The sequence below is a fragment of the Pristis pectinata genome, chromosome 16, assembly GCF_009764475.1.
Source record: "Pristis pectinata isolate sPriPec2 chromosome 16, sPriPec2.1.pri, whole genome shotgun sequence".
Lineage (NCBI taxonomy): Eukaryota > Metazoa > Chordata > Chondrichthyes > Rhinopristiformes > Pristidae > Pristis > Pristis pectinata.
The window spans coordinates 12026792-12054141 of record NC_067420.1 but is presented as its reverse complement, the minus strand read 5'-3'; the positions used below and the strand labels follow the sequence as shown (position 1 = coordinate 12054141).

The following is a 27350-nucleotide window of genomic DNA, read 5'->3' as shown; positions in this document are numbered from 1 at the left end:
TAATACTTGTACTGTACACAATGTTTGACAAATGGCACAGTTAAACTGCATATTCTACATCTTATCTATAGTTTTCCCCTTTTTGAAGCCATGCCTTCAAAATAAGTCCATAATTGTAGCTAAAGGGGAATGTCCAAATCCTAAACGTAAATTATATGCAGGTGGGCACAGAAGGGAAAGAAAATTAATTTCAAAAAGGTAGTCTTTATTTTACAGCTATGATTACAATATCAATAGAGATTCATTATACACATTACTAAAATAGGCTTCTGAATGGATCAAGAAATTACAAGAAAATTAATACAAAGTCAACTGGTATAGAAAATGCAATCTTTTGGTACATCAAACCTTGCCATTTATGGTTCTATGGGCAATTGTGTTGTTATACAGGAGTGTTGTTGCAGTTTAAAAGAATTCAAGTTTTACAAGTATAAAGACAGTACAAGATAGGTTATGTTATTGAACATGGTATTTGGGCAACCTGTGAGAAATTAACTTAAGCTAAACAATCCAAAGACAGACTATAAGCAAAATAAATTAGTGAAACACCCAAGTTCACCATACATCAGCAACACAGATTTCCACATCTTAACTAGTCCAAGTCAAAATTAATTCAGGAGTTGAATTCTAATGAGTTTAAGCTCACAGGCTTTACAAATCAGAAGCGATGCAATATTACACCTTTTGAACAGCAATCTCTTTTTTAGGATTCAGTTACAATTTGGAGTTAATTTCATTCACTGGTGGAAGTATTTGCAGTAAATTGAGTGAATGCTGTACAAAGTCTTTATTAAAGGTTAACAACCACCAGTAATAGTGGGGTTGAAGGGAATTCTACATCATCCCAGATTTTAAATGATTAAAAAAGGGACAAATTAAGAAATTCACCAATTCTCTACAAGCCCAAGATGTCTGTTGAAGCAGTAATGGCAATATTCCAGCATTCCAAATCAGACAAAATAGTTGCTGCAGGCAGTCAGAAGAATGGTTATTGCACTGCAAAGTCCCAAAACCAGCATTCCCCCCCCACCATACCTTTCTGGTTTAAGGATTGGGATTAGATGAAGGCAAAGGCTCCTTTTTATGAGTGGCTGGTTTAGTGGAATTTTTAACCACCCATGAATGTTCAAGTACTTCTTTCAGTGCTAGCCGTTGATTGGGGTTGTGTTTAAGCAATCTACTGATTAGATCCTTTGCCCCCTCTGTTACGAAGGATGGAAACTTAAGGTCAACCTGAAAAGATATTATTATTAGTAATCTTTGTAAAGCAATACAAAATATTCCTGCAGCATTTAGACAGTTCCAAATTTTCTCCAGCAAACACATTTTGCCAATAAATTCTTCCTTTAACCACCTTCCAAAATCCTAAATTGTTATTTCAATATGACAGTTCATTAGTAGCTCAAATGAGCATATTGCACTTAAAACTTGCTATTTAGGCTTGAATACATACAGGAAACAAAAACAGCAAATACTAGAATTGGAGTATTACAAACAAATCAACATGCCAAACTTTCCCCCTTCCTAGTCCTGAAATAGCAAGACATTTACCAGTCTGGCTGAGGTTAAGTTTCTGATTCAATCCCTCAATTTGCAAAAAGTGTACAATCACCCATTGAACTAACAAGCTAAATATTGAGATATAGGCTGAAGGTGAATTGTAACATGTGAAGTGAAATCAAAGCACAAGTTATCAATGATTGGACTGAAACTACTAAATTCCACAACTGAAATAAAATCATTGTCATTGACTCTAATCAGTAATCCCACTTATGCTCAAACTGGATATGAAAGAATCCCATCTGAAAACCAAACAGGGATTAAAGCACTTAGAGGACATCTGGTCCCTGCAAAGCTTGTCCAATTTACTTACTTTAGAAATTCTCCAAAAGGTTTCTTGACGATCCGCTGCTTCAAATGGAGGACGGCCTACTAAAAATTCATAGCACAGAACACCAAGGCTCCAAAGGTCAACATTCTCATCATGCATTTTTCCTTCAATCATCTCTGGTGGCAGATAGTCCAAGGTACCACACAATGTTGCTCTCCTAAAAGTAGGAAATTTAAAAAGTTGTATTTTAGACCAATGTGCATTAATTTTTAGCCAGTTAACTTTCTATACTGCAGGTTTCGACCAAAAGGATGAAAATAACTACAGCAAAAAAGTACATTTCTCATTTGGCTCAAATCACAAAATAGAACAATAATTCAAAGAAAATAATTTTGCTTTCAAAAATCTAACCTGGAGGCATTTATACAAGAACCAAAGGGCTTTGTAAAGAATTTTCCATTTTTCTTCGCTTCCTGCTAAATTTGATTATGTAGCATATGAAGCAGATTCAATAAAAAATGCACAATACTGTGCAAGTTAAACTGGTCCAATACTTGAACAAAATGGTGCATGCACAATGGCAGCATAGCAGGTGGCATTTGTTTGATTCAAGGCACCATTGACACAAAGCATCCTTGACTAAACCACTGATTAGCCAAGGCAATTGTAGCTATGGAAATCTGTCACACAAGAACAGCTTTGGAAATTATGGGGAGAAAGCCATCAACTGAAACAATTGATAGCATGGATCATTCAAGGTATGAAACATCAATGTAGGGACTTTAAAACATTATCTAGATCAATGAACTGAAACTGAAAACTACATATAGGATGAGAGTAATTGAACATTTCCCTTGAGAAGGATGTCAATAATTATGGAACAGATTTAAAATAATTGATAGAATTTGATTGATATAAACACAGTCTAGAAGGACAGTGATTGTAATAACTGTTACCACATTCTATAAAGTATCTGGATAAGGAGGTCTACTGGGGCCATGGGAAAAAGAGGAAATTGAATTTGTCCAACAAACATGGCTGGCATAAACAGAAGGTCAAGCCATATTAGAACATTAAACAGCACCAGCAGGCATTTGGAAGTTAACTGAAGCATACACAAGCTCCAAACCAGAATAATAACTCAAAGAAAACTCAATATAAAGAATTCAACATTCATTGTTGGAAGCCATTAACAGTTGGGTATATTATCCTTTGATGCATTTATGAAGTTAAAGTTGGAGAAACTCCATAAATACTATATGAAAATCAAGCACACAATGGACTAAACAATAACATTTGCTTTCGTTTTAGATTTTTCAGGTTTCCTTGGGAAAGATTAGGCAGTTCAAAAACCAAATTAAACAGAAGTTTCTGATTTCAATTCATTTAATATAATATCGCACCTAGATGCTGGAGCATGCACAGACCATCCAAAATCTGCAATCTTCAGTTCTCCATTTGCTCCGAGCAGCAAATTTTCTGGCTTAATGTCCCTATGAATCACCTTCTTTGAATGGCAATATACAAGGGCATCAGCCAGCTCAGACATATACTGCAAGGAAAAAAAAAATCAATAAAATCCCAAATTATTAACCCAGCAGTACAAAGTAAATATTTAAAAGTGGTTATTTGAACAAATCAAGAACAAAGATAAAGGACTTGGTTCACTGCAACTAAAACTTTCAACCTTTTCCTGAATATTGATAAGGCTTTATTAAAAAAACAGATGTTGGACAGGTCTAAATCCACAACAGGAAATGCTAGAAAGGCAGTACAGAGTGCAAAACCATAACCCCTCAGAGCATCTGATGCAAGATTTTGGCCAAAAAAGAGTAAGCCCTAAAATGTCTAGCTCTAGTTTCCTTTAATGGAAACAATCTTCATTTCCTGTATTAGAGTTACCTAAAGACGACCAATCCCAGCTTTGTTTCCCCACAACTTCCCCAACTCAAACTATTTCAATAAATATTTTGTTACCTCTCAAAGGCTTTCATATTCTTCCTGAAGTACTCTAGCTAGAAATGCTCTAGCTTTGACTGATTAGATATGGTAAAGGCTTATAATACTCAATTTTGTACTCTGTACTTAATTAACAAAGCCATATACCCCATAAGTGCTTTCTATAATATATATACACACACAGTACACCCTGCCTTGAGGGGATTTATCCACATAGATCTCTGCCCTTGTACTCTTTAAGAATAGCATCCTTTGTACTACTTCATTCTTAACAAAATGTACCACTTTACATACTGTTAACTTTGTCTACCATTTAAACTCCCATGCCACTAGCCTATGCCCTCAATCCAACACTATCATACTCTAGTACTGATTTTCATATTTAAAATTGCCCATTGTTAATACACACCAAGAAAAGCAATAGTCCAGGAATAGTCCACTCCAAAACCATCCCGTACATAGATGACTGAAAGTTAATATGCACAGTATCAGGCAATTAGGGAGGCAAATGGTATGGTAGCCTTTATTGCAAGAGGATTTACTACTTGCAATTATACAAGGCTCTGGTGTATTGGGCAAAGCAGCCCAATATTGTACACAGAAGAGATTGCTATAAAGGGATTGCAGTGAAAATTGCTGTTTGCTCAAGTTTAGAACAAAGGGCAACTTCATGGGAGTGTACAAAATTCAAACGAGGGCTTGAAGGAGATAGAGGAAAGATGTTTTCCCCTGGTTGAGGAGTGGCAGAACAGGCCAAAGGGGCCAAATAGCCTACACCTATATCAATGTTTCATGTTTTTATATTTTCCATCAATCCAATCTCTCATTGCAGGTCATTTAATCTTCATGAAAAAGCTGTTATTTGACACTTCAAGCACCTTTCACACCATAATCTATGAATCCTGTTGCATCAAAAGTACTTACAGGTTAAAAATCTTTGTTATTAACCCAAACTTGCCCAAGTGACATATCTTTGTCTTTTTCCAAAAACTTTATAAAAAGGTTAAATAAACCATCTGGCTTGTAGCTGCTGGATTTATTCTCCCTCTACTTCCCCCTCAGAATAAAAAGGTTACAACATTTTCAATTATCTAATCCTCTATTTTCATCCTTAAAAGTAGAGAATCAGGCGAGAAGCAAATTGATTTAACACTGGCCAGTTTTTCTGCCACGACTCCCAGGGAGCTCTCGTTTTTTGTCCCCTTTTCGTAGGAAATACCAAGAATGTGCCTAAACCACTCCTACTTTAAGGCTGCTAATAGTTGAAAACTATAGCCAATCCAATCCCTGTTACTACCACATTCCCCACCTTTTACCCCTATTGAAGGCATATCATATTAGCAAAACAAACACTACCAGTAACTAGTGACTATTCAAAGCAGAGCAACTTCTGCCATGACATGTTTTGAAGATGAAATATTCTACTTCCAGACAAAAATCTAATCACACTTCATTTTTAAGCATACTTTAACTAGTAACGTGCCACAAGAATGAGCTTTTAAAACCTTCAGCGTATTGCAAGTTTCCAAATCAAGCCACTTGGTACCATACCAAAGATGAAGTTTGATTGTGCCAAGTTAAATTCCATTTGCTATTCCTTGGCCAACTCCCCCAGTTCATCGACCTTGTTGTAATCTTGGATATCCTTCTTCACTGTCCATTACTCCAATTTTGGGGTCATCCATAAACTTCACCATGTAAGCAACATCACCCAAATTGTTAATATAGATGACAAACGGTGGACCCAGCACCAATCCCACTAGGGACACCACTAGTCACCAGTCTGCAGTCTGAATAACAACCCTCCATTATCACCCCATCTCCTTCCTAGTCGATTTTGTATCCAATTGGCTGGGTCGCCCTGGATCCCATGTAATCTAATCTTCTAAAGCAGTCTACCATACCCTCATGCCAAGGGCCTTGCTCAAGTCTACATAAGACAATGACTACCACTATGGCTTCCTAAATCTTTTTCGTTACCTCTTCCAAAAGAACTCAGTTTTGACACACAATTTCCCCACACCAAAAACCAGAGGTACCAGTGCATAGTTGCCTGTAAGGGATGACACAGACAAGGTGGTGAAGGCATATGGCATACTTGTAATCAATGTTTTGTTTGAAGGCAACTCTTGGGGCATCATACAACAGCTGTACAAGACATTAGTGAGACTGAAATCAGTGAGTGTGTAGTTCTGGTCACCATACTATAGGAAGCATATGACTAAGGTAGAGGGTGCAGAAGAGATTCAGCAGGAACATTGCCAGGATTAGAGGGTTTGGGTTACAAAGAGACTGGATAGGCTAGCACTGTTTTTCCTGGAGAAAGAAAATCAGGGGCAACTCAAGGTTAATAAAATCATAAGGAGATAAGGTGGACATCAGTCTTTTTCCCAGGGCAGGGGAGTCTGAAACTAGAGGACATAGGTTGAAGGAGAGAAGGGGACCCCAAGAGGTAAGCTTCTCTCTCCTTTCCCTCCACCAACCACACCCCCCTCCCAAGAGTGGAAGGTTTCTAAATGAGCTGCCAGAAGAAGTGAAAGAGACGGGTACAACTACAATATTTAAAAAACATGTGGCCAGTTTCATGGATAGGAAAGGATTAGAGTGATTTTAGCCCCAATACAGGCAAACAGGACTGGCTCAGGAAGGCACCTTGGTTAGCATGAATGAGTTGGACAAAGGTCCTATTTCCAAGCTGTACAACTGAGTGTAATAGAAAATTGCTCAAAGACAAGTAGTCATCTCATACCGTGGCACTTCGTCCATCATCAAACTTTCCGCATTTCTGCAGCTCTTTGTAAAGTTCACCACGAGGAGCATACTCCAAGATCAAATAAACTCTGGAAGCATCATGGAAGTAACCAAATAGCCTTAAAATATTGGGATGCCTGAAGGAAGAAAACATTTATCAACATTATTGAAAATGTTAAGTCGAGGGCAAGGGGCAGCCTGAGAAGAATATAAAATTATAAAATAACAGACTGGGGAGATAGTATTTTTCCCAGGGTAGAAATGTCAAAATGCTAAAGGGCATAGCTTTAAGATGAGGGGGAATTTTTTTTTAAAATAACGGTAGGTGTTTGGAACACTACTGGGGAGGTGGTAGCAGATATGACAGGTAGATAGAAGGATATGGACAATGTGCAGGTAAACGGGATTCAAGTTGGTATCATGGTTGGCACAGACATGGTGGGCTGAAGGGCCTGTTCCTGTACTTTCTAAAACCCCAGCTTCTAAGGAAATGCAGTTTTGCACACCAGATTTTCATTTTGAACTGAAGTTGTCCACTTCGAAAATGGCAAATTTTAAAAATCAGTTTAGAAATATAGCTGTGAAAAAATAGCAACCAATGGAAGACATCCAGTAACTCAATAGATCATAAACATGCCTATCAAATGAATTTTGGAGTGATACTTGTGTACTTTTGCCAATCACACAAAATGATCATCTCTGTTACTCAAACCACCAGGGATTCTCATCATTTTCACTCATTTCTAAATAAATCAAAGGAAATGAACCACAGCACCATGGTCACTACCAGTTATTGATTTAACTGGGAGAAATGGATGTATTTGAGAAACTGCACAGAATGAGACAGCAATAACTGTGCAAACTTTCAGTTGAAGACTGTTGGTAACCAGTATTAGCAAAAGGTATCAAAGTTCTACACGTGGTAACTGATCCATTCAAACCAAAGCAATAGCATGCAAGGTACCTCCTCCATGCCAGTCAAGGAGATAGCTTAAAACTGGAACATAATGCTTGTCTTGCATGTTCATTCTAGTTCACACTGCTCACCATGAACAGTTGAAGGGACACGATAATACCCTAGCAAGTAATAGCTTAGCCAAGAAACAAGATTAAAAAGAGACAAACCAGTCTTAACATGTAGATGTTGCTGTGCACTGGATTTCATTCTCAAATTGCACTGGAAATTCAGATGTACTCTAAATCACAATAAATACATGACAAGGCTTACACTTATGACTTCTGGTGCTTTAGGTCCAGGAATTTATAAAAATCTTCAGCCTGCAACTACCAATACCCTGATCTCTGATGATTAACATTGCAGTACTCTATTTAACCACAGGGTGTTGCATTACACACAAGAATGTTTCTGAATATGCAGAAGCTGGTACAGAAGTGAATGATTCCTCTAATGTACAGACTAGCAGAACAGAACTTGGACACAACTTGTTACAGTAGATTACTATGAACAGCAGGTAATATCACATACACTTGATTACTGCTCTGGATCATTATTGGTAACAATGCACATTACCATTTTTAATTGGTTGTTGACTAGAGATTACAAGGAAATATTTAAGTATTATTACTTTCAAGAGTAAAGGAAACCTCTTCCTGTAGAGCTGTATCAAATAAGTAGACTAGTTCAAATTTTGGGGAACTCCGAGGAGACTCCCATTAATGGCAGTTGTTTGGTTATTAGGAAATTACATTGGAAATGAGCACAACTGAATACCAAGGACTATGAACAGTGACAAAGGGGAAAATTCACTAGAACCAAAAAATCCCTTTGCCTGACACTCATTTAAAATGCATTCTTGATTTTCCCATCAGTAAAAAAAATTGTCAGGAATAAAGCTCCAAGATCAAAATTTGACAAATAAACATCCAAATACAAGTTGAAGATTTTTCATTCACTTGAAGACAGAAGTATGCTACCAATTTTTAAGGATAGGAAGTTCATTAAATGATTTCTTGGCAGAAAAATTCCATGGAATAACTAAGTGGCACCTGTGGATTTTTGCAAAGAAAAATATGACAAAACACCTAGACATGTTAGTGCACAGTTGTTTACAACAAATCATGTACCTGAGATGTGATTGAATTTCCACTTCTCTTCTGAGTTGGTGTTCCACAGCAGCTTTCTCAAGTTGAGATTTGAAAAGCACTTTTAATGCCAAGATAAATCTGGACTGTCGTTCACGGGCTAAGTACACGTTTCCAAATTTACCTTTTCCAAGTGGACGACCAATTTCAAAGTCATCCAAGCACCACTGTTTTCTAAAAACAAAAGTATGATTGCTCATACATTGGAATTATGTAAAATTGCTTTAAACTATATTACTGAGCATCAATTTTACCATTTCAGAAACTGGATGCCCAATCTACTGAGTATCCACATACCTGAGAAGTGTTAAAAATATCAAAAAAGTATAATAAAACCAAGGGATCATTGAATAAAACATCCATGCCTTCATTAACAGTAGCATCCATCTTTGTACAATATTCTCACTCGCACAAATACAATCCCATTTCAAACACCTGGTCCAGGATGGGAGGTATTATTAAACTATGTGCATGTCAGGAGAATGTACCATTACATGCACTCCACTGATTTACAGTTCACCAATAACATTAAGGAAGCCAAAAAATATTAATTCTCCTTTTTAACATTGTTAAAATTGATAGGCCAAACCAAGTCCAATTCCTCTACATTATCAAAATTTACTAGTTTTCAATTTTAGCAAACCATCAGCAAAGTTAGAAGTCTAAGCTTTCCTAAATACTTTGAAAACGTTAAAAATACCGAAGCCCTTCTAAATCACAGCCCAAATACCAGTACACATTAGTTGAAATTTATCAACCGAATACATTAGATACCAACCCCACATAGAACTTGAAGTGTACCTTTAACAGACAGGAGTGATTCACAGAAGCCTTGAAGTTTGATCAAGGAACACTAAATAACCAAAACTTGATTAACCTCAAATCCATTAATCTAACTTAGAATTAACATTAATTTCTACATTGTCATTTACAGAAAAGATCCAAACGTTGTCAAATGGAAAGAGCTGGGTGCAGATTTTTAGACATGCCCCAATTGTAAAACTCCAAGCAGAATTGCCCACTTCAATTCACCAGCTACTTAATATTCATTTACATGTTTTGTTACTTTGGGTTAATTGTTTTGTATGTGCTTTAATTCTACACAATCTCAATTCTGAAAAATCACCTATTTCTGTACTTGCACAGAATACTTTTCACCCATTTCTTCATGCTCTTACTAACTTGGCTCAACCTTAACCAATTAAATTTCAGAATACCACACTAGTGCAAATAGTTCCTGCTTGATTCATCACTTATTAATTTTATATTATGCTGTTTCCACATTGGAATGCCCAGAACTTCAGTACTCCCTGAGTGGCCTAACCAAGGCTTATCCAGCCATAAGTTTCTACTCTTTTGTATTCTAGTCCTCTAAATACAAAAATCAACATTCCATTTGTCAATATAATTTTCTATCCATGACACCACGTGGACATCAAAGCTCTTTGGACACCTAGCTGCTTGCTATTCACCACTTCAATGTGTTCTCTTTAGTTGGAAAATAAAGAACCCCTTTTCCACATTAAGTTTCATACTATAGTTTAAGCATTTGTGTACCAGATTTTTGCCCTTGAGAACCCCTTAAATAGAATTCTTACAACCAGAATGATTCATCTCCATCATTGATACCTTGAAGAAGGGGTTTCTCCCCCTGGTTATCTAAGCTTGCTTTTAATTGTGCTGTGCTTTACCTTTTCAGCTGTCCATGCATTTCTTTACAGGAAAAGGAGGAACATAGCCAGGAAAAGGGAGGGGGAAACTTGGATCTAAAAGCTTGTGCAGGAAATTTCAGTGCTCAGGGTCCAGCAGCTGAAGGAATAGCTGCAAATGATGGAATAATTGGAATTAGAGGATTACAGTGCCCACAGAACTGGAGGAATATTGACAAGAAAACTGCAGAGATGACATTTTGGAGAATAACAGACCACGACATTGCCAAATTAGTCAGAGTTGGGGAAGGAAATGGGTAAAAAGGATTCCACACAAGTTCAAAAAAATGGACAATTTTCAGAATTATTATGCAAGAGTGAAGGAAGTCAGAAACACACTGAACAATTAACCCAAAGTAACAAAAGGCAGAAATAATTATTAAGTAACTGATGAATTGAAGGGACAGTGATGATAGTCATTCCCAGGTTACAGCAGGGTTCCACTCCTGCAAACTGTTCGTAACCAGAACAGTTTACAAGTTGGAAATGCAGCCAAGAACAAATTCTTGGTGGCAGAAGATGCCTGCAGTAGCAGACAAACCCGAAGCACCAGTCTCCCAAACACTAGGTTGTACACAAGTCAGATATTCATAAGCTGGGGAGGACCTGTATGATTATAGGCAAAACTAGCTGGTCTAGATATTGACATGTGGTCCTGGAATAAAGTGTGCCTAAATTAAATTACTGGGACAATTGTCTTCCATAATTCTAAGATACTATAGATATTGTGGAGAAGCACAAAAGCCAAAGAGTAGCAATAAAGAACTCAGACTATTCAAATATAGATTTTGGCAGTAATAATAAGGGTCAAAGCAAGGAACAAGTTTCTGAAACATGATAACAAGAACTCTGATCAATATACTTAAAGCTCAATAAGAAAGATAGCAAACTTGAATCAGAGAAGTGAGCTAAATCAAGCATCTCATTTCTTACCAACATGAGGCCACTTGGCCCATCAATCCTATTCACCCACCCATTTCCCTGTAACCTATTCTCATGATCTTCTCCTACCCCCAACTATCACCCACCAGAGGCAATGTACAGTCGTCAATTAATCTACCAACTAAATCCTTGTGATGTGGGAGGAAGCTGGAGCACCTGGCAAAACTCAATCACGGAGATCATACAACCTCCACGTAGGCAGGTTTCTCGGTCTGAGATTGCAACACCACCTGCCTCACCACTGCCCCTCCACTGTCAGTGGGAGAAATATCTAAGACTGATTTAGATATTACATGATTTAGAATCAATGAAAACAGTAGACACCATTGCAAGGCAAAAATAGTTAATTGGAGAAGGTCATGGAATAAAAAGGTGCCGCTGCAGCATGGCTAGAAAATTGGGAAAGTAACAGGAGGCAGTGGGTGCAAACGATATTTTAGGCTGGAGGGCACTATAGAGTGGAGTACCCCAGGAACATACACCATAACTGTTTTTCTGACTATACATTATGAATATATATTGTGGCTGGACTTGGCCATATAAAGCACAATTTCCAAATTTATAGATGACAAACTAGAGGCACAAGTGTAGGGAAGGTAGTAATAGACTTCAAGATTATGCACAAGCTAGTGGAATGAATGGATAGGTGTTAAACTTAACAGAAATGGCAAGTGCTACATTTTCATTGGAAGAATAAGAAACAAACTTAAGGTACTGTTCTAAAGTAGTCCCATTGTTTCTCTTTCTATAGATGCTGCCTGACTTGGAGTTTTTCCTGCTTTTTTTTTTGTTTTGTGAAAAGTACACTAGAATACAAGAGCAAAGAGTGAAACATATTTGCATGGCAACAGCTGGAGTACTACATCCAATTCACCACACTTTAGAAGAGAAGTCACTGAATAGGGTTACCAAATGATTCCCAGGATGAAGGACCTTAGTAATGTGAACAGATAGGAGAAATTATTCTCAATAAAGGGCTTAGGATCTGCAATGCATGCCCAAGGTAGAGTGGAGGTCATTCAACTGTTCAAAAAGGTGGTGTCTAAATGTTCAAATGGAAATGAGCAGAAGCAGCAGTGCACAAACTGCCTGCACCTGGAGGCAAAGGTTACAATGACAAATGGAAAGAGGATTCAAAAGACTTACAGTTTAAGAGAAAACAGGATGATCCTGCAAAAGCTAACAGTTTTGGCCCCAGGAGAACTGAACACTATGCAGTTCAAATAGATCCAGTAAGCAATGGCTGATCCAACTGCCTTCCATAAACATTCAAGACTAGATCCCTTGGAAGCAAAGTGGAAATGAGGACCATTACCACAGTAGCACCCAAGATTTGGAAGGGCAAAGGCATCAGGAAATTGTTGCAGCTGGGACTCTTCACTTTTGGCAATAAAGATTTGAGACTGAAGTATCAAGGCTAGAGTACAAGAATTTGGAAGTGCTCTATAAAATGGCATTGGTTGGCAGGCTGCAGGGAAGGAGGGAGGGAGAAGGTATTACTCTTCAACCACCCCTTACTACTCAGGGGAGATATCGCATTAGACACGACTTACAAGGTGGCAAGACAGATTGGCTGAAATCACACGGCCAAGGTGGTAGCTGTGAATGAGAGTAGAGTTGATTTACAGAAAGATGATCAAAGGGCATTATGAATGGAGACATGAGGTTGTATTTAGAACTCACTTTTTCTTTTCACTTGCATTTTGGCAATCCACTGATTTCTTTGCAGTTTTTCCTATTTAAAAAGAAAATATATCAATGAGAAGGCACTTACTAAAAAAATCTATAGGAATAGTATTTAGATTGTTTACTTTCTTTCCACAACTCAATTAACCTAGACTTTGCATTCATTTGTATCCCTACACATTCAAATATTCAGCAAAATTCACCCTTCACATACACTTGGCATGTTAATGCAAGTACAGCTCAAATCAAATTCACAATCCCAGTTTTCACCAAAAATAGGCATTGTTAATGCATGGTTCAACCATTGGCACAATTATAGTTAGATGAAAGTTCAATCACTGGAACTACTTTAACCTGCACTGTTGCCTGGCCCAAGTATTTAATTAGTTTCCAACATCTACAGTATTTTGCTTTTGTATTAATACTGACTTTTTTTAAAATGTTTTCCACTCCAGCAGATCTAAAGTGACTAATTTTCTAGGTTCAAGGATTTGGAAATAAAAAAAAATGGGATCCAATTGTCAGACCAGAAAATATTCCAGCTAACACCAAAATATCAAGCACATTGCTTCCTACAAGAATTCACATTTTTCTAAGTATTTATGGAACAGATGTCATTTTTCAAAATAGGAAAGTTTCTCACCCAAGATCATTGGACCTATGAGGATCCAAATTCCTGGCACTTTCCTCCACTTCTGCCAAGTACTTCATGGGAGATTAAAAAGATACTTTTTTAAAATCTAGAAAATTATGACTAAAATGCATAAATAAAGCAATGGTATTACCTGACAGCTGCAAGGCAAAATACTGCCTCAGTCAAGACACTCGATTGGACCCAACAGCCTGTTTAAGTTTGCATTGCTGCAAGGTTATATTCAGTATACATTCCAAGAGATTGAAGAAAAATTTATACATTTCCTTTTCCAATCACAGGAACATTGGGAATGGGCTACATAAATTGCTATGAAAGATCAATTCCCAGATAGCCTGTTTCAGATGTTAACTGGCTTTGTTAGCAGAAAACTAGAGGTTAGTTAGCTTAACATCTGGCATGAGGAAACAAAGTTTGAATCCATTATTAAAGAACAGCCAAGCACCTAGAGGGAAAAACAAATGTAATCAAGCAAAGTCAGCACAGGTTTGTGAAAGGGAAATCCCGTTTGAACAAGTTACTGGATATCAAAGGGCCTACAGGGAACTTAAGGGAAAGGACAGACATCTGGCAAATTGGTATTGGTTTATTATTGTCACTTGTACCAAGGTACAGTGAAAAGCTTGTCTTACAAACTGATCATACAGGTCAATTCATTACACAGTGCAGTTATGAAATGGAGTATATGCAGGAAAATTTAAAACTACTTGGCTAGAAAAATGAACGAAATGATGATCAAGATGGAGAGATCTGGGTGTCCTAATGCAGGATTCATTAAAGGTTAGTATGCAGGAACAGCAAGTGCACAGGAAAGTTTGTGTTACTGTTTGAGGAAATGAAATACCCATGTGGCAGTGGTGGGGTTATGCTTCAGTTACAGGAAAGGCTAGACAGAGCATGTACAGCAGTATGATCTCCTTATTCAAGGAAGCATCCAAATGTGGCAGATGCAATTTAGAAATTTATTAAACTGATATCCACTAACCTGATGAAAGTCAACAGTATACCACCAGCTGGTGGAAGTCCAGCAAATCAGCTGCACATAAAACAATTGGTGGATGGAGACTGCACAACACTCAGGGCTACGTGGATCACTACAATATGCTACAATATTCTTACCATCAGGACAACCTATGGAGCCCACCAGAAAAACTTCCTCCAATTGAATAATGGCTCCCTGCTCTTCAGGGATGACTATGCAATCTATCAGCATTGAAAGCTGTATAACAAACTTCTCCTCAACCTCAAGTCCACAACATCAGAAGAGTCCCTTAATCCCCAGAGGATTTCCAATGGTAATCCACCAACCACTGGATTGAAGTAGACCATTTAACAAATGAAAATCAATTAAGCCTGCAGACATTTATTGTTGTAGGAAGCAAGACATCAGGATCATACAGAACAGAAACAGGCCCTTCAGCCCAAGCCAACCAAGATGCCCATTTAAGCTATTCTATTTGCCCACATCTCTCTAAACCTTTCCTATCCATGTACCTGCCTAAATGCCTTTTAAATCTTGTTAATGTACCTGCCTCAACCACTTCCTCTAGCAGCTCATTCCATATACTGACCACACTCTGGGTGAAAAGTTACCCCTCAGGTTCCAATTAAGTCTCTCCCCTCTCACCTTAAACCTCTGCCCTCTAGTTCTTGATTCCCCAACCTTGGGAATCAGACTGTCTTCATCCCATCTATGCCCCTCATGATTTATACCCCTTGAAGATCACCCCTCAATCTCCTCTGCTACAATAAGGTCAACCTCCAACTCAATCCCTCAAGGCATGGCAACAACCCCATAAATTTTTTTGTACTCTTTCCAGCCTAATGACAATTCTTATAGCAGGGTGACCAAAACTGAACAAAATATTCAAATGCAGCCTCACCAGCAGCTTGTACAAATGCAACATAACATCCTAACTTCCATGCTCAAACTCAAACTGATGAAGGCAGATGTGCCAAAAGACATTTTCAACACTGAGTCTACCTGTGATGCCACTTTCAGGGAACCATGTTCTTGCACTTCTAGGTCCCTGTTCCACAACACTACCCAAGGCTTGACCATTCACTGTGAAAGTCTATCCTGATTTGTCTCCCAAATTGCAACACTTGATAATTATCTGAATTAAACTCAATTTGCCATTCTTTGTCTCACTTAGCTAATTGATCAAGATCCCCCTAATTCCTGTCACAGCTCCAGATTCTTCAATTCTGTGATAAACAGAACATTCTCCATAATCAAGGATGCAATCATTGCAACCATCTATAAAAGATGTCAAATCTGACTAAACTACAGGGAGATTTCCTTTGCATCCACCATGGGAAAGATGCTGACCTACCTTCACCTTGTCACCAAAACACTTTGAAAAGAGTGCAAATTCCATCTACCTCAGGACACTACCTCTTCATTGCCAGGCAGATCCAAAATGTCAAAAGTTGTTCCTCAACTTTAGCAAGACTTTAAGACTTGTTAAATTGAGGTTCCGTAGATCATCCACCAATACCTTGGTTACCCACAGAGTTGTTGGGCCTTGAAGTGTGCGTTGGCATTCAGGGTGAGATTTTTGAGAGGTTAGAAGTGGGGAGCTGTGGGAAAACTGGGAGTCACTGTTTTAAAAAGGTCACCCAGTAAGACAAATGAGAAAATATTTTCTTCAGAGTCATCTTCCTCAATAGGTGATGGAAGTGGAGTCTGAAAAGTTTGAAGGCAGAGGTAGATAGATTCTTCACAAGGATGTGAAAGAGGTTGAGATTACATTCTGATCAGCCAGCATCTGACTGAACGACAGAGAGCTCATGGGGCTGAGGGACCCAATTTTGTAACATCAACACCATTCAATTTGCTTAGTGCTTTGTGATCTCAACCCACCACAAAGGATTGATATCACAAAAGTTAAACAAACTTAAAATGCAAAGTTAATGATAACCTGATGAGAAAGGCAAAAATCTATTTCATTTTAGTTATGTAACAGAAAGCTGTTAAATGACATTCCTGATTAAACTGATGCCATGACCAGTTTTTGCTACCTGTATCCAGCTCAACAAAATAAAACTTTCTTCACAGGGCATAAACTACAGCACTAATACAAAAACCAGCTTTGGAACAGCTGACTTGAAGGTGAATTTGCAACTACATCACTGACAAGTACATTTTAGCTTTTTGCATAGGACATAACTGAAACTTTACCAAACATTATTCATACTCGAAACAATGGCTTCCCAACCACGTGGTTTACCAAACACATCGTCGTGCAACACTAATTTCCAGAAAAGTCCCTTGTAGTGCAAATTATAAAACCTTGTTGTGTACGGGGTACATTATGACTTTGAGAAATTGCACAACTGACAGCAAAGTGGTTAAATTACTGAACTAGTAATGCAAAAGTATGGGCTAATAATTAGGACAAATTCAAATCCTACCGAGGCAGATGGAGAATTTAAACTTAATTAACCAACAATTTAATAAGCTGCTCTACCAAGCTGTCCAAGAAATTACCCAATTTTTGCAAACCAAATTATCTACCAACCCTTCACTTCATCTGGGATAAAAGTCAGTTATCCTTATTACCTGATCCAAGTAACTCCAAACTTGGAGTTTACTTTTAACTTCAATTAGCTATTTGGCCCATCATATCTGCACTGGTTCTCTTCTCAAGCAACCCTCAGTCTTATCCAAAGCTTTCCCACCTATCCTTGCAACTGTAGCCTTCAGCCTAAAAATTCCTCAAATATTTTCTGAACCCTCTCGAAATTCCTTCATATCCTTTTCCTAAGGAAGGTCAGATTAGTTTTTAAATTTACTCAGTATACTTCCTGCTTTTACACTAGGCCTCTTGATAAAATCCAGAATCACGTTTGCTCATTAAATCACTTTCTCAACTTGCCCTACCACTGTCAGGATACTCTGCTCCTGCACCCCATTTAGCATTATATATTGCCTTTCCTCATTCTTCCCATTAAAATGTATCAACTCATCTCTTCACATTGAACTCTATTGGTTTATTATTGCCACTTCTACAGTGAAAGACTTGTCTTGCATACCAATCATACAGGTCAATTTATTACTCAATGTAAACTGCACTATGTAATGATTATAGTAAGGGTATTGAGTAGATCTGTAGAGAGCAGCTTGCAACAAGTCACCATGCTCCAACTTCATCTGCCATGTCTCTCCACATTCTACCAGCCTGTTTAAATCCTGCTATTACTGTCCTCTTCACAGTCTTGCCAAGTTTTGCACCAGTCACACATTTAGAAAAATGGCTCCACTTCATTTCTCCTCCCTCCAAGTTTAAATTAATGGATCAAGGTAAAAGGGGAAAGCCCCAACACTGACTGCTGGAGAATACACTATCCATCTCCTACAACTCAAAGCCATTCATAGTCATCTTGTCTGTTACTTAACCAAGTTCATACCCATGCCAATGTTCTTTATGCCAAGTGCTTCAGCTTCACTTGATAAATGTGTTACATAGCACATTATCAAAAGCATTCTAGAAGTTCACGTACATCATGACGATCAACTTCATTACCCTTATTATTCCTATCCTTTAACAAATTTGATAAAATTTATAATGAATGCAATTTTCCCCTTTAATTCATTTTCCTCCAATCAGCTATTCTGCCCCAACTTCTGAAAGCTTCTCCATCATTAAGATTAAACTGAGAATCCTGCAGTTGCTGGATGTGTCCTTTTTTGGACCAACTAATATGTGCCACCATCCATTCCCATTTATGTAGGCAGCAAATCTTCTCACATACCCTTTGCTTCATTTAACTTTTCACTTTCCTTTTTTGCAATTTGCTTGATTCTTATTGGTATTTGCCATTCGACTTGTCAGAGGTTTTTTTGTCCTCTGTCACTATCTAGTGACGTATGTTTTGATGTTCTTCCTTTGCCCCTCATGTGAATAAGCCTCGACTGTACCTGATCTATCAATGAAGACAGCCTAACATTCTGCTACAGCTGTGCCTGTCAAGGATTGGTCCAAACTTGAGACAAGAGATTCTGTAGACACTGGAATCTGGAGCAATACACAAAACACTGGAGGAACTCAGTGGGTCAGGCAGCATCTATGGAGGGAAATAAACAGTCGACGTTTCGGGTCAAAACCCTTCATCAGGACTGGAAAGGAAGAAGGCAGAAGCCAGAATAAAAAGATCAGAAAAGGGGAGGAGCACAGGCTGTCAGGTGATAGGCGAGTCCAGGTGAGAGTGGAAAGGCAGGTGTCGGGGGGGGGGGGGGGGGGGGAGGGGGTGGTTTGCAGAGAGAAGAGGATGAAAGGGAGTGATGCAAGAAGCTGAGAGGTGATAGGTAGAAGAGACAAAGGGCTGAAGAAAGAAGAACCCAGTAGGAGAGGACAGTAGGTCATGGAATAAAGAGAAAGTGGTAGGGAATAGATGGGCAGGTCATGAGGGTGGCGGGGGGGGGGGGGTGGCAGAGGAGAAAAGGCCACCTCCAGTTTCAACCTCAGCCCCAGCTGCCTCCGGGCCAAGACCTCTCTCACAGCTGCTGGGTCCTACTGCTCCTCTCACCCACCCCTGGTCTCAGGCCCCCTCTTGCCCCTCATTTCCCCCCCCTTCACTCCTGAGCCACCATCTTCCTCCCACCCCAAGTTCCCTGACCCCTCTACCCTCTCCTGACCCCAGCTCCAATCCCTGTCTGTCTTCAATACCGTCCAAATTTCCCGAGGCAGAATGTTCTGTCCTTAGCAGGGGCCTTACCTTTGTCCCCTTGAGTCCGCAGCTCAACAAGTTCCATGCCTGCCATGATGCTGAGCTCTTTTTTCCTGTCTCCTGGCCTACTTCTTTGGCAAGGATTCCCCACCCCTCACTGATGAACCCCTCTCCCTTCTTAAACCCTCTTCCTCCTCTTGGACACCTTGTCCTGGCCTTCTGCCCACTCTGGATCTTTTCATCTAACTGCCAACAGGACATTAACTATCTCAACTGCACCACTCCCCTCACCTATTCCAACCTCACCCTTTGAATGCACTGCCCTGCACTCTCTCCGTACTAATCCTAATCTTACCATCAGACCTGCAGACAAGGGCAGTGCTGTTGTCTGGCACGCCAACCTTTACCTTGCCGAGGCCAGATGTTAAGCCTCAGACACCTCTTACTTATTCCTCAAGCTGGACCCCACCAAGGAGCATCATCCTGCACCATCACCAACTTCATCACCTCTGGAGATCTCCCCTCCATTGCCTCCAACATCAGTTCCCCTACCTGCACTGCCCATTTCTACCTCCTACTCAATATGCACAAACCCAACTACCCCAGTAGGCCCATTGTCCCTGCCTGCTCCTGTCCCACTGAACTCATGTCCTCATCCTGACTCCATTTTGTCCCCCTTAGTCCAGTACCTTTCCACCAACATCCATGACACTTCACATGCTCTCCATCACTTCAACAACTTGCAGTTCTCCAGCCCTGACCATCTCATTTTCACTATGAACATAGAGCCCCTGTACACTTCCATCCCCCATCGTGGGGGCCTTAAGGTTCTCCACTTCTTGACAACAGACTCAGTTCCCTTCCACTGCCACCCTTCTCCATCTGGCTGAACTGGTACTTACTCAACTTCTCTTGTCTCCTCCCACTTTCTCCAAACTAAAGGTGTAGGCATGGGCAGGGGCCCCAGGCATGCCTGCCTTTTCACCAGCTACACAAAACAGTCCATGTTCCAAGCCTACACCAGTAATGTTCCCAAATATTTCTATGCTACATTGACGACTGCATTGGGGCTGCTTCCTGCACTAGTGCTGAGCTCGTTAATTTCATCAACTCTGCCTCCAACTTCCACCCTGTCCTCAGATTTACTGGTTGATCTCCAACACCTCTCTCCTTTCTTGATCTGTCTCCATCTCTGGATGGAGATTATCTACCAACATCTTTCATAAACCCACTGACTCCCAGAGTATACCATCACTTGCAAGGATGCCATCTCCTCCTCCCAGTTCCTCCACCTCATCTGTTCCCATGATGAGGCTTTCCATTCCAGGACATCCAAGATGTCCTTTTCTTTCTCCAATAAACAGGGTTTCCCTTCCACCACCATCAATGCAGTCCTCACCCACATCTCCTCCATTTCCCATACATCTGCCCTCCCCCCCCCCCCACCATACCAAGGACAGGGTTCCCCTTACCCTCACCTACCACCCAACACATCATTCTCTGCAACTTCTGCCACCTCCAATGGGATCCCACCACCAGGCACATTTTCCCCTCCTCCCCACCCCCTCCACTTTATGCAGGGGTCACCCCTTCCGTGACTCCTTCTCCACTTGTCCCTCCCCACTGATAACCCTCCCGGCACTCATCCCTGCAACTGTGCGAAGTGTTACACCTGTCCTTACACCTCCTCCCTCCACCCACCATTTCAGGGCACCAGACAGTTCCTTTTCCCAGGTGAGGCTAGCGCTCCAAGGATGTCATTTATTGCCATTGGTGTTCCCTGGTGCGACTCCTCTAACATCAGTGAAACCCAACACAGATTGGGTGAGCGCTTCATCGAGCGCCTTTGCTCCATTCGCTCCCATGCTGGTGTCTATCCACAGCCTCCTCTACTGCCACGTTGAGGCCAGACACAGGTTGGAGGAGCAACATCTCATATTCCACCTTGGTAATCTCCAAACTGACAGCCTCAGCATTGATTTCTCTAACTTCTGGTAACCACCTTTTTCTCCCCCCCTTTTGTTTCCCTCATTCCTGTGGCCCCCTCACCCCTTCTCTTCTCCCTCCCCCGTCCTCATCACCTGCCCATCTATTCCCCACCTCCTTCCTTTTATTCCATGGTCTACTGTCCTCTTCTACTGGATTCCTCCTCCTTCAGACTTTTCTCCACCTATCACCTCAACTTCTTACATCACGCCCTCTCATCCTCCCTCCCCACCTACCTACCACCCCCTCACCTGGACTCACCTATCACCTGCCAGCTTGTGATTCTCCCCCTCCCCCGACCTTTTCATTCTGGCTTCTGCCCTCTTCCTTTCCAGTCCTGATGAAGAGTCTCAACCTGAAACGTCGACTGTTTATTTCCCTCCATAGATGCTGCCTGACCCAAGTTCCTCCAGTATTTTGCGTTGGTCCAAACATACTTGGGTCATATCCACACTCATCCCATTGAAACTTGTGTTCCTCCAGTTCATTTTTACTTTGGATTGCTGTATTTTTAAAACAAAAATAGCCAACCTAAATTTCATTATTATGCCCCGAAACATGATGCACTCGACTCCTCATTACTCACGACCAGATCCAAAGTGTCTTTCCTTGTTGGACCAGAAATATACTACTCTAGAAAATTACACTGGACACATTTTAGAGGCTCTTCACTCTCTACCCTTGATTATTCAAATGCAAATTGGGATAGTAACAGCTGCATCATCTGCTCTCCAGCCCTAATATTCTCTAATCAATACCAGTACCCTTCTTTCCTTCCTTGTCCTTGCTGACATTTGCCTTGGACATCAGAGATTAAAACAAAACACTCATATCAGCGGCACGGTAGCATAGCAGTTAGCGTAATGCTATTACAGCACCAGCGACCCGGGTTCAATTCGCACTGCTGCCTGTAAGGAGTTTGCACATTCTTCCCATGTCTATGGGAGTTTCCTCTGGGTGCTCCAGTTTCCTCCCACATTCCAAAGACATACAGGGTAGGAGCTGTGGCATGCTATGTTGGCGCAGAAGAGTGGCGACACTTGCGAGCTGCCCCCGGCACATTCTTAGCAATGCAAAAAGATATTTCACCATGTTCCAATGTACATGTGACACACACACATATATATATCCCAAGTCAATAACCCAAACATTTGGGAACCAATGTTCAATTTGGCAGTTATTCCAAGTGATTTTGCTCTTACCAGCAACATTAGATTGCAAGAATGGCCTACTTTCTTTTTTTATACAACATTTACTACCTGGTTTAAAGAATGTAGGACTGTAATTTTTAGTAACTATTCGTAGCACTGATTTTTCCAGCAGATACTCTAATGCAGATGGCTTGGCAACAATATTGCAGCATAGGAGACCATTCAGCCCATCGTGTGCCAGATCCGTTGTGCAATTTCCTGCATCTTTTTTTACCCCGCACTTTCAAAAGAACAATATGACATTGCACCACAGTCTTCAAAAGTTTTAGTACTATTTCTTAATTTTTCTTAGCCAAACCTACTGAAAATAGACTCATTGCACTCAAAAGGTAGAGATTTGCTAACCTACACTTGCAAAAAAAACTTGAGGTCACATTACACATCAATTTGTGAGAACACCACAGATCTAACTAAAAAAAAAGTTGGAGAATGAATTAGTTTTAAAGAGCTTAAAGTGCTCATCTGGATAAGTATCTAAAAAGAAAATTGTAATACAATATAATTAAAATATTCAGTATCTTATTCTACTATTCTAAATTTGCACAAGTATCTTACCATCATTTGGAACCTCAGCAGGCTGCGTGGTGGTTGGATTTCTAGCAGGTTCACAAGTTTGCTGAACAACTTTTTGGCCAGCCTGCTTCAAATGTGGAGGTACTGGCATTGTCTGTTTTACTTGATCAGCTGGCACCTGGCTCTTGTTTGGAACAGAATTGGCAGTCAAAACCCGTGCTTGAAGAGGTGCACGCTGCTGGCCCACATTACAAATAGGTGCCACTTGTTGAGCTGGCAAGTTCCTCGAGGGTGGCTGATTCTGTAAATTTCGCTGAGATTCCAGGACACGCTTTGCACCATCCAAGGCTGCCATCTTTCAAAATAAATCATTCTCAATGAAAACACTGATGCACAAGCAATTGTCACAACCTCTACTTCATTCACCAAATACCATTCCCTTTGCTCAAGTACCTTTAGCCAAAAATAATTTCACGTAATGGTGTTTAGAAAAATCCCAAGTAGAGATCTCTTCACAGATTTATTTTTACTCAATTTTTCAAATCAGAAATTTCAAAAGTTAGCTTAAGTTTTCAAAAATGGTGTGCAAAATGGTGACCATGCATCAAACAATGCAGGTGCGATCTCACATCAGGAAGATATAATATGGAAGCTGCCATGGCTATTACTGCATCCCAAAATGCAAAAAAATCTTCACCTAGTAGAAAACCATTAGATTAAATCTTCAAGTTAATCTCAACTGAAGAGTGCCAAAGCACTACCATACACTTCAATCCAGTAGTGTGTTCTGTTGGCCAAGGTACCAGGGAAGGATATTATTTGAATGGTCTAGCACACTGGTTTATTAATGCAACTTGTTTAAAAAAAAAACACCTTTCCAGCACCAGCTTGTCCTCCTTGTGTGGCTAGCTTCTTCTCCATTTGTAATCAAAAATCCTGCAAAAATTAGAATTATCATATTGAAGAAAAGGAATTTTCAACTCTCAACACAAGCAGCTTACAAGTTTAATTTGATTACAAGTAATAGACAGATTTACTTTCCCCAAATGTGCCAAACTCTCAATAGAAACGCAAAATATATGGAGCTCACAAAAAGTATGAATGGGCAAGATCACACTGTCATCAGTGCCCCATGGAAAGAATCAAAACCATTAGTTTGTGGAACATACTAGCAAAATGAAGTGTTTTCTATTAAATTAATCCAACATGAATGCATACACTTGCAACATTATAAAATTTCCCAAGTTACTTCCAGTCAAAAGAGGACTTTCTTGAAAAAGCTTTGAAAAGCAGGAAGCAGCAAGAATAAGGAGAATTCAGCAGCAGTGAAGGATAGAAAACTCCACTAGTCTACCAGTGGGATGATGTCAGTGGTGGTAAATCTCATTATCAAATCAACTAGCAACATTGTCAGTTCTTTTGCTCCAACTAATTTCTGGACAATCCAGAACTAGCATCTTCAAAAAAAAAAATCAAAACAAAATACCAAAATTATGAAACATGTCATTTCAAGTGCCAATATGCACTAAATTTTGCTAAATTCCTAATACTAAGATCTGAATAAAGTGTTTAAAGATCATGAAAGATATAGTAAATAAACAGGCAGTTTCCATTGATAGAGTGCAAACAATGAATGGATTTAAGACAAATCAAAGGTAACATGAGATTTTAAAGATGTTAATTGGCTATGCTTTTGGAATGATCTACTGACATGGTACCATTAAATTCGTACCCAACCCTCTTGAACTGGAGGAAACAAAAAAAATTGCAGGTCATCTTGTGGAGGAGTGTGTGATAAACTAATGGGCTTTAAGATATCCAAAGGCAGCTCAATGGCTTTTGTATTCTTAAATTTATATAGGACAAAGCCAGTATTGAATCAGCATGCCCACAAAACAATGGCACACATGACATGTCAAGCAAATGGATGTTAAATCCTACTAACCACTGATCCAATGAGTTGGAATTTCAAAAAAGGTGACAAGGTAATAAAGCCAATTAAAATGCATTCATTCTTCAGCAGGCCCTTGAAATCTAGTTTCACAGAAGCTAGAAGTTCCATGCAACGAATTGCAATTACAAATATGTCAGCCAGTGTAGTATACTGTAGGACAAATAAATGCCAAAGAATATTGCCAATGAACATGTGGGGACAAATCTAGAGGGATTGAAGTGCAAACTATTGCTAGTGACCAATTTTACTTGGGATGGTCCAGCCAATTGAAAGGGGTGCTGAATAATATTGGAAAAGGACACATTTCATTCAGCAATGTTTGCAGACAATGATGGCTTTTGAAGATGCATAACACAAGGTCCAGGAAAGAATAACCATTTTATGTACAAAATAGCCCAGATGACAATTCTGGCCTGAAATAACCAGCTAGGAATGTAGGCGATTCACCTACAAAGACCACAGAAAAAAAATAAAACTACAAAGTAAAGCTGTTCACAATCACTGGTCCTCCTCAGATGGATGGCACCAAACTGTTTCTAGGTGAGACAACAGTGTTTGGAAGAGGCAACATAAAAAGCTGGAGGAACTCAGAGGGACAGGCAGCACCAATGGAGGGAAATGGACAGTTGAGGTATCATGTCAAGACCTTCATTTTGGAAGAGGTGATGCTGCCTGGCAATCCAGCCTTAACACTAGAGGGAATCTGAACACCTTAAAGTGTTGATGGATGTGAAGTGTTGAAGTGGATGTAGAACAGGACCCTCAGCCCACAATGTTCACAACTAATTAAACAATTAACTAACCCCTTCTGCCTAATGTCCACATCCCTCCATTCGCTGCACATTTATGTACCTATCCAAGAGCCTCTTAAACTCCTCTATCATATTTGCTTCCACTACCATCCCAGCAGCACATTCCAGGCACCCACCACTGTTTAAAAAACTTGTCCCACACATCTCCTTTGAACTTAACCCCACCCCACACCCTCCCCTTAAATGCATATCCTCTGGTATTAGACATTTCAACTCTAAGGAAAAAGATACCAGTTGTCTATTCTATCTATATCTCTCAATCTAATAAACCTCTATCAGATCTCCCCCCCAGCCTCCGCCGCTCCAGAGATAACAACCCAAGTTTGTCCATCCTTTCCTGATGGCACATACCCTCTGATCCAGACAGTGGCCTCAACGTCTGACTAATAAAAGACAAGCGGGCGGTTCAAGTACGGGCTGAGGGGGCCGGTATGGAACAGCACCCAGCGAGGGAGAAAGGTCCGGTGGCCACAGTTGCGCGGCGTCTCCCGGCCGCAGTCCGGGCCCGGTGAATGCACCCAAAGCCGAGGGGCCAGCAGGCCGAAGGCGGCCCAGGGTAAGCGGGGAGCCCGACGGGAGCAGAAGCGGCAAGAGCTCCAGCCCACCGCTGTGGGGCACGCAGCCTCCTCCAGGCAGCGCGGCGGCACTGCCTCAAACTCGGGCCCAGATCGCATCGCCTCGAAGCCCGGCCACTTACCGACCATCAACGCACAAACCACCCAGCCACCGCTCCGCTGCCGTTTAAATTCAAATCCGCCGCACTTTAAACCATTTAACAATCCTCGCACTCCCATTGGACGGCGCCGCCGCTTTTCCCACCTTCTATTGGCTGCTCCTGCAACGAACGCACTACGCATACACGCAGGCCTATACGTTAGCAAGCTCGCTTCAGACCACGTGACGTGTCTATTTCTCCGAGCGCTACTGCAATTCCAAATGATGATATTTGGTTTTGTGGCCCGTGGAGATGAATGGAGTATGGTTTAACGTGCTAGTCAAAGTAACGCCGGGTCTAAAGGTGGTCCCACGAGTTTCCCTGTTAGATTGCACGTTGCCCAAATTTTAAACAATGGGCGTTTTTCATACAGAAAGGAAACTCGAAAGTACAAGGTACCAGGAAATACAGGCAGCTGAAGCCTAGAAACTGTATATCAGCTGCCGCAGAAGGCCAACCTGCCCGCGCTTCTATTGGAATGAGCTTTCCTCCTAATTACTAAACACGAAAAATGCTGGAAACACTGAGCAAGCCTATGATCTGAACTCTGTTTCTCTTTCCACTGATGATGCCTAACGTGTTTAGTGTTTACAGCATTTTCTGTTTCGATAACCACTTAATTTTATCGTGCTTTCTCCAGTATCGTATTTATTTGTTTCTCTTCTAATGCTGCAATGGATTTTGTTTCACCTATTTTGTTTTCTAGGAGGCCAGACTAACCTTCCTTCCTTTCTCCTAAATGTATGCCTTCTTACCACTGGCCGATAGAAATGTTCTTTAGCAAGATTTATATCAGGCTTTGGTTTTAAAATCTCAAAGGAAGGTACAGCATGCACAATTTCAAACAAGCACC

The 27350-nt window shown here is 40.3% G+C and overlaps 1 protein-coding gene across 2 annotated transcripts; it reads right to left on the bottom strand.

The window, feature by feature from the left end:
- Positions 1–1039: 1039 nt before the first annotated feature.
- On the bottom strand, positions 1040–26551 carry aurka (aurora kinase A). 2 transcript variants are annotated; one of them, XM_052031551.1, is made up of 9 exons: positions 26480–26551; positions 23890–23952; positions 23059–23371; positions 12979–13030; positions 8627–8818; positions 6540–6678; positions 3235–3383; positions 1874–2048; positions 1040–1233 (listed from the first exon to the last, which is right to left on the bottom strand). In XM_052031551.1, the coding sequence occupies exons 2-9, from the start codon at positions 23935–23937 to the stop codon at positions 1045–1047; spliced, it is 1257 nt and encodes a 418-aa protein (XP_051887511.1). In that variant the 5' UTR covers positions 23938–23952; positions 26480–26551; the 3' UTR covers positions 1040–1044. The 2 variants fall into 2 exon arrangements, with proteins under 2 accessions (XP_051887511.1, XP_051887512.1); XM_052031552.1 differs by having other exon boundaries at positions 26134–26518.
- Between the last annotated feature and the right edge of the window lie 799 nt (positions 26552–27350).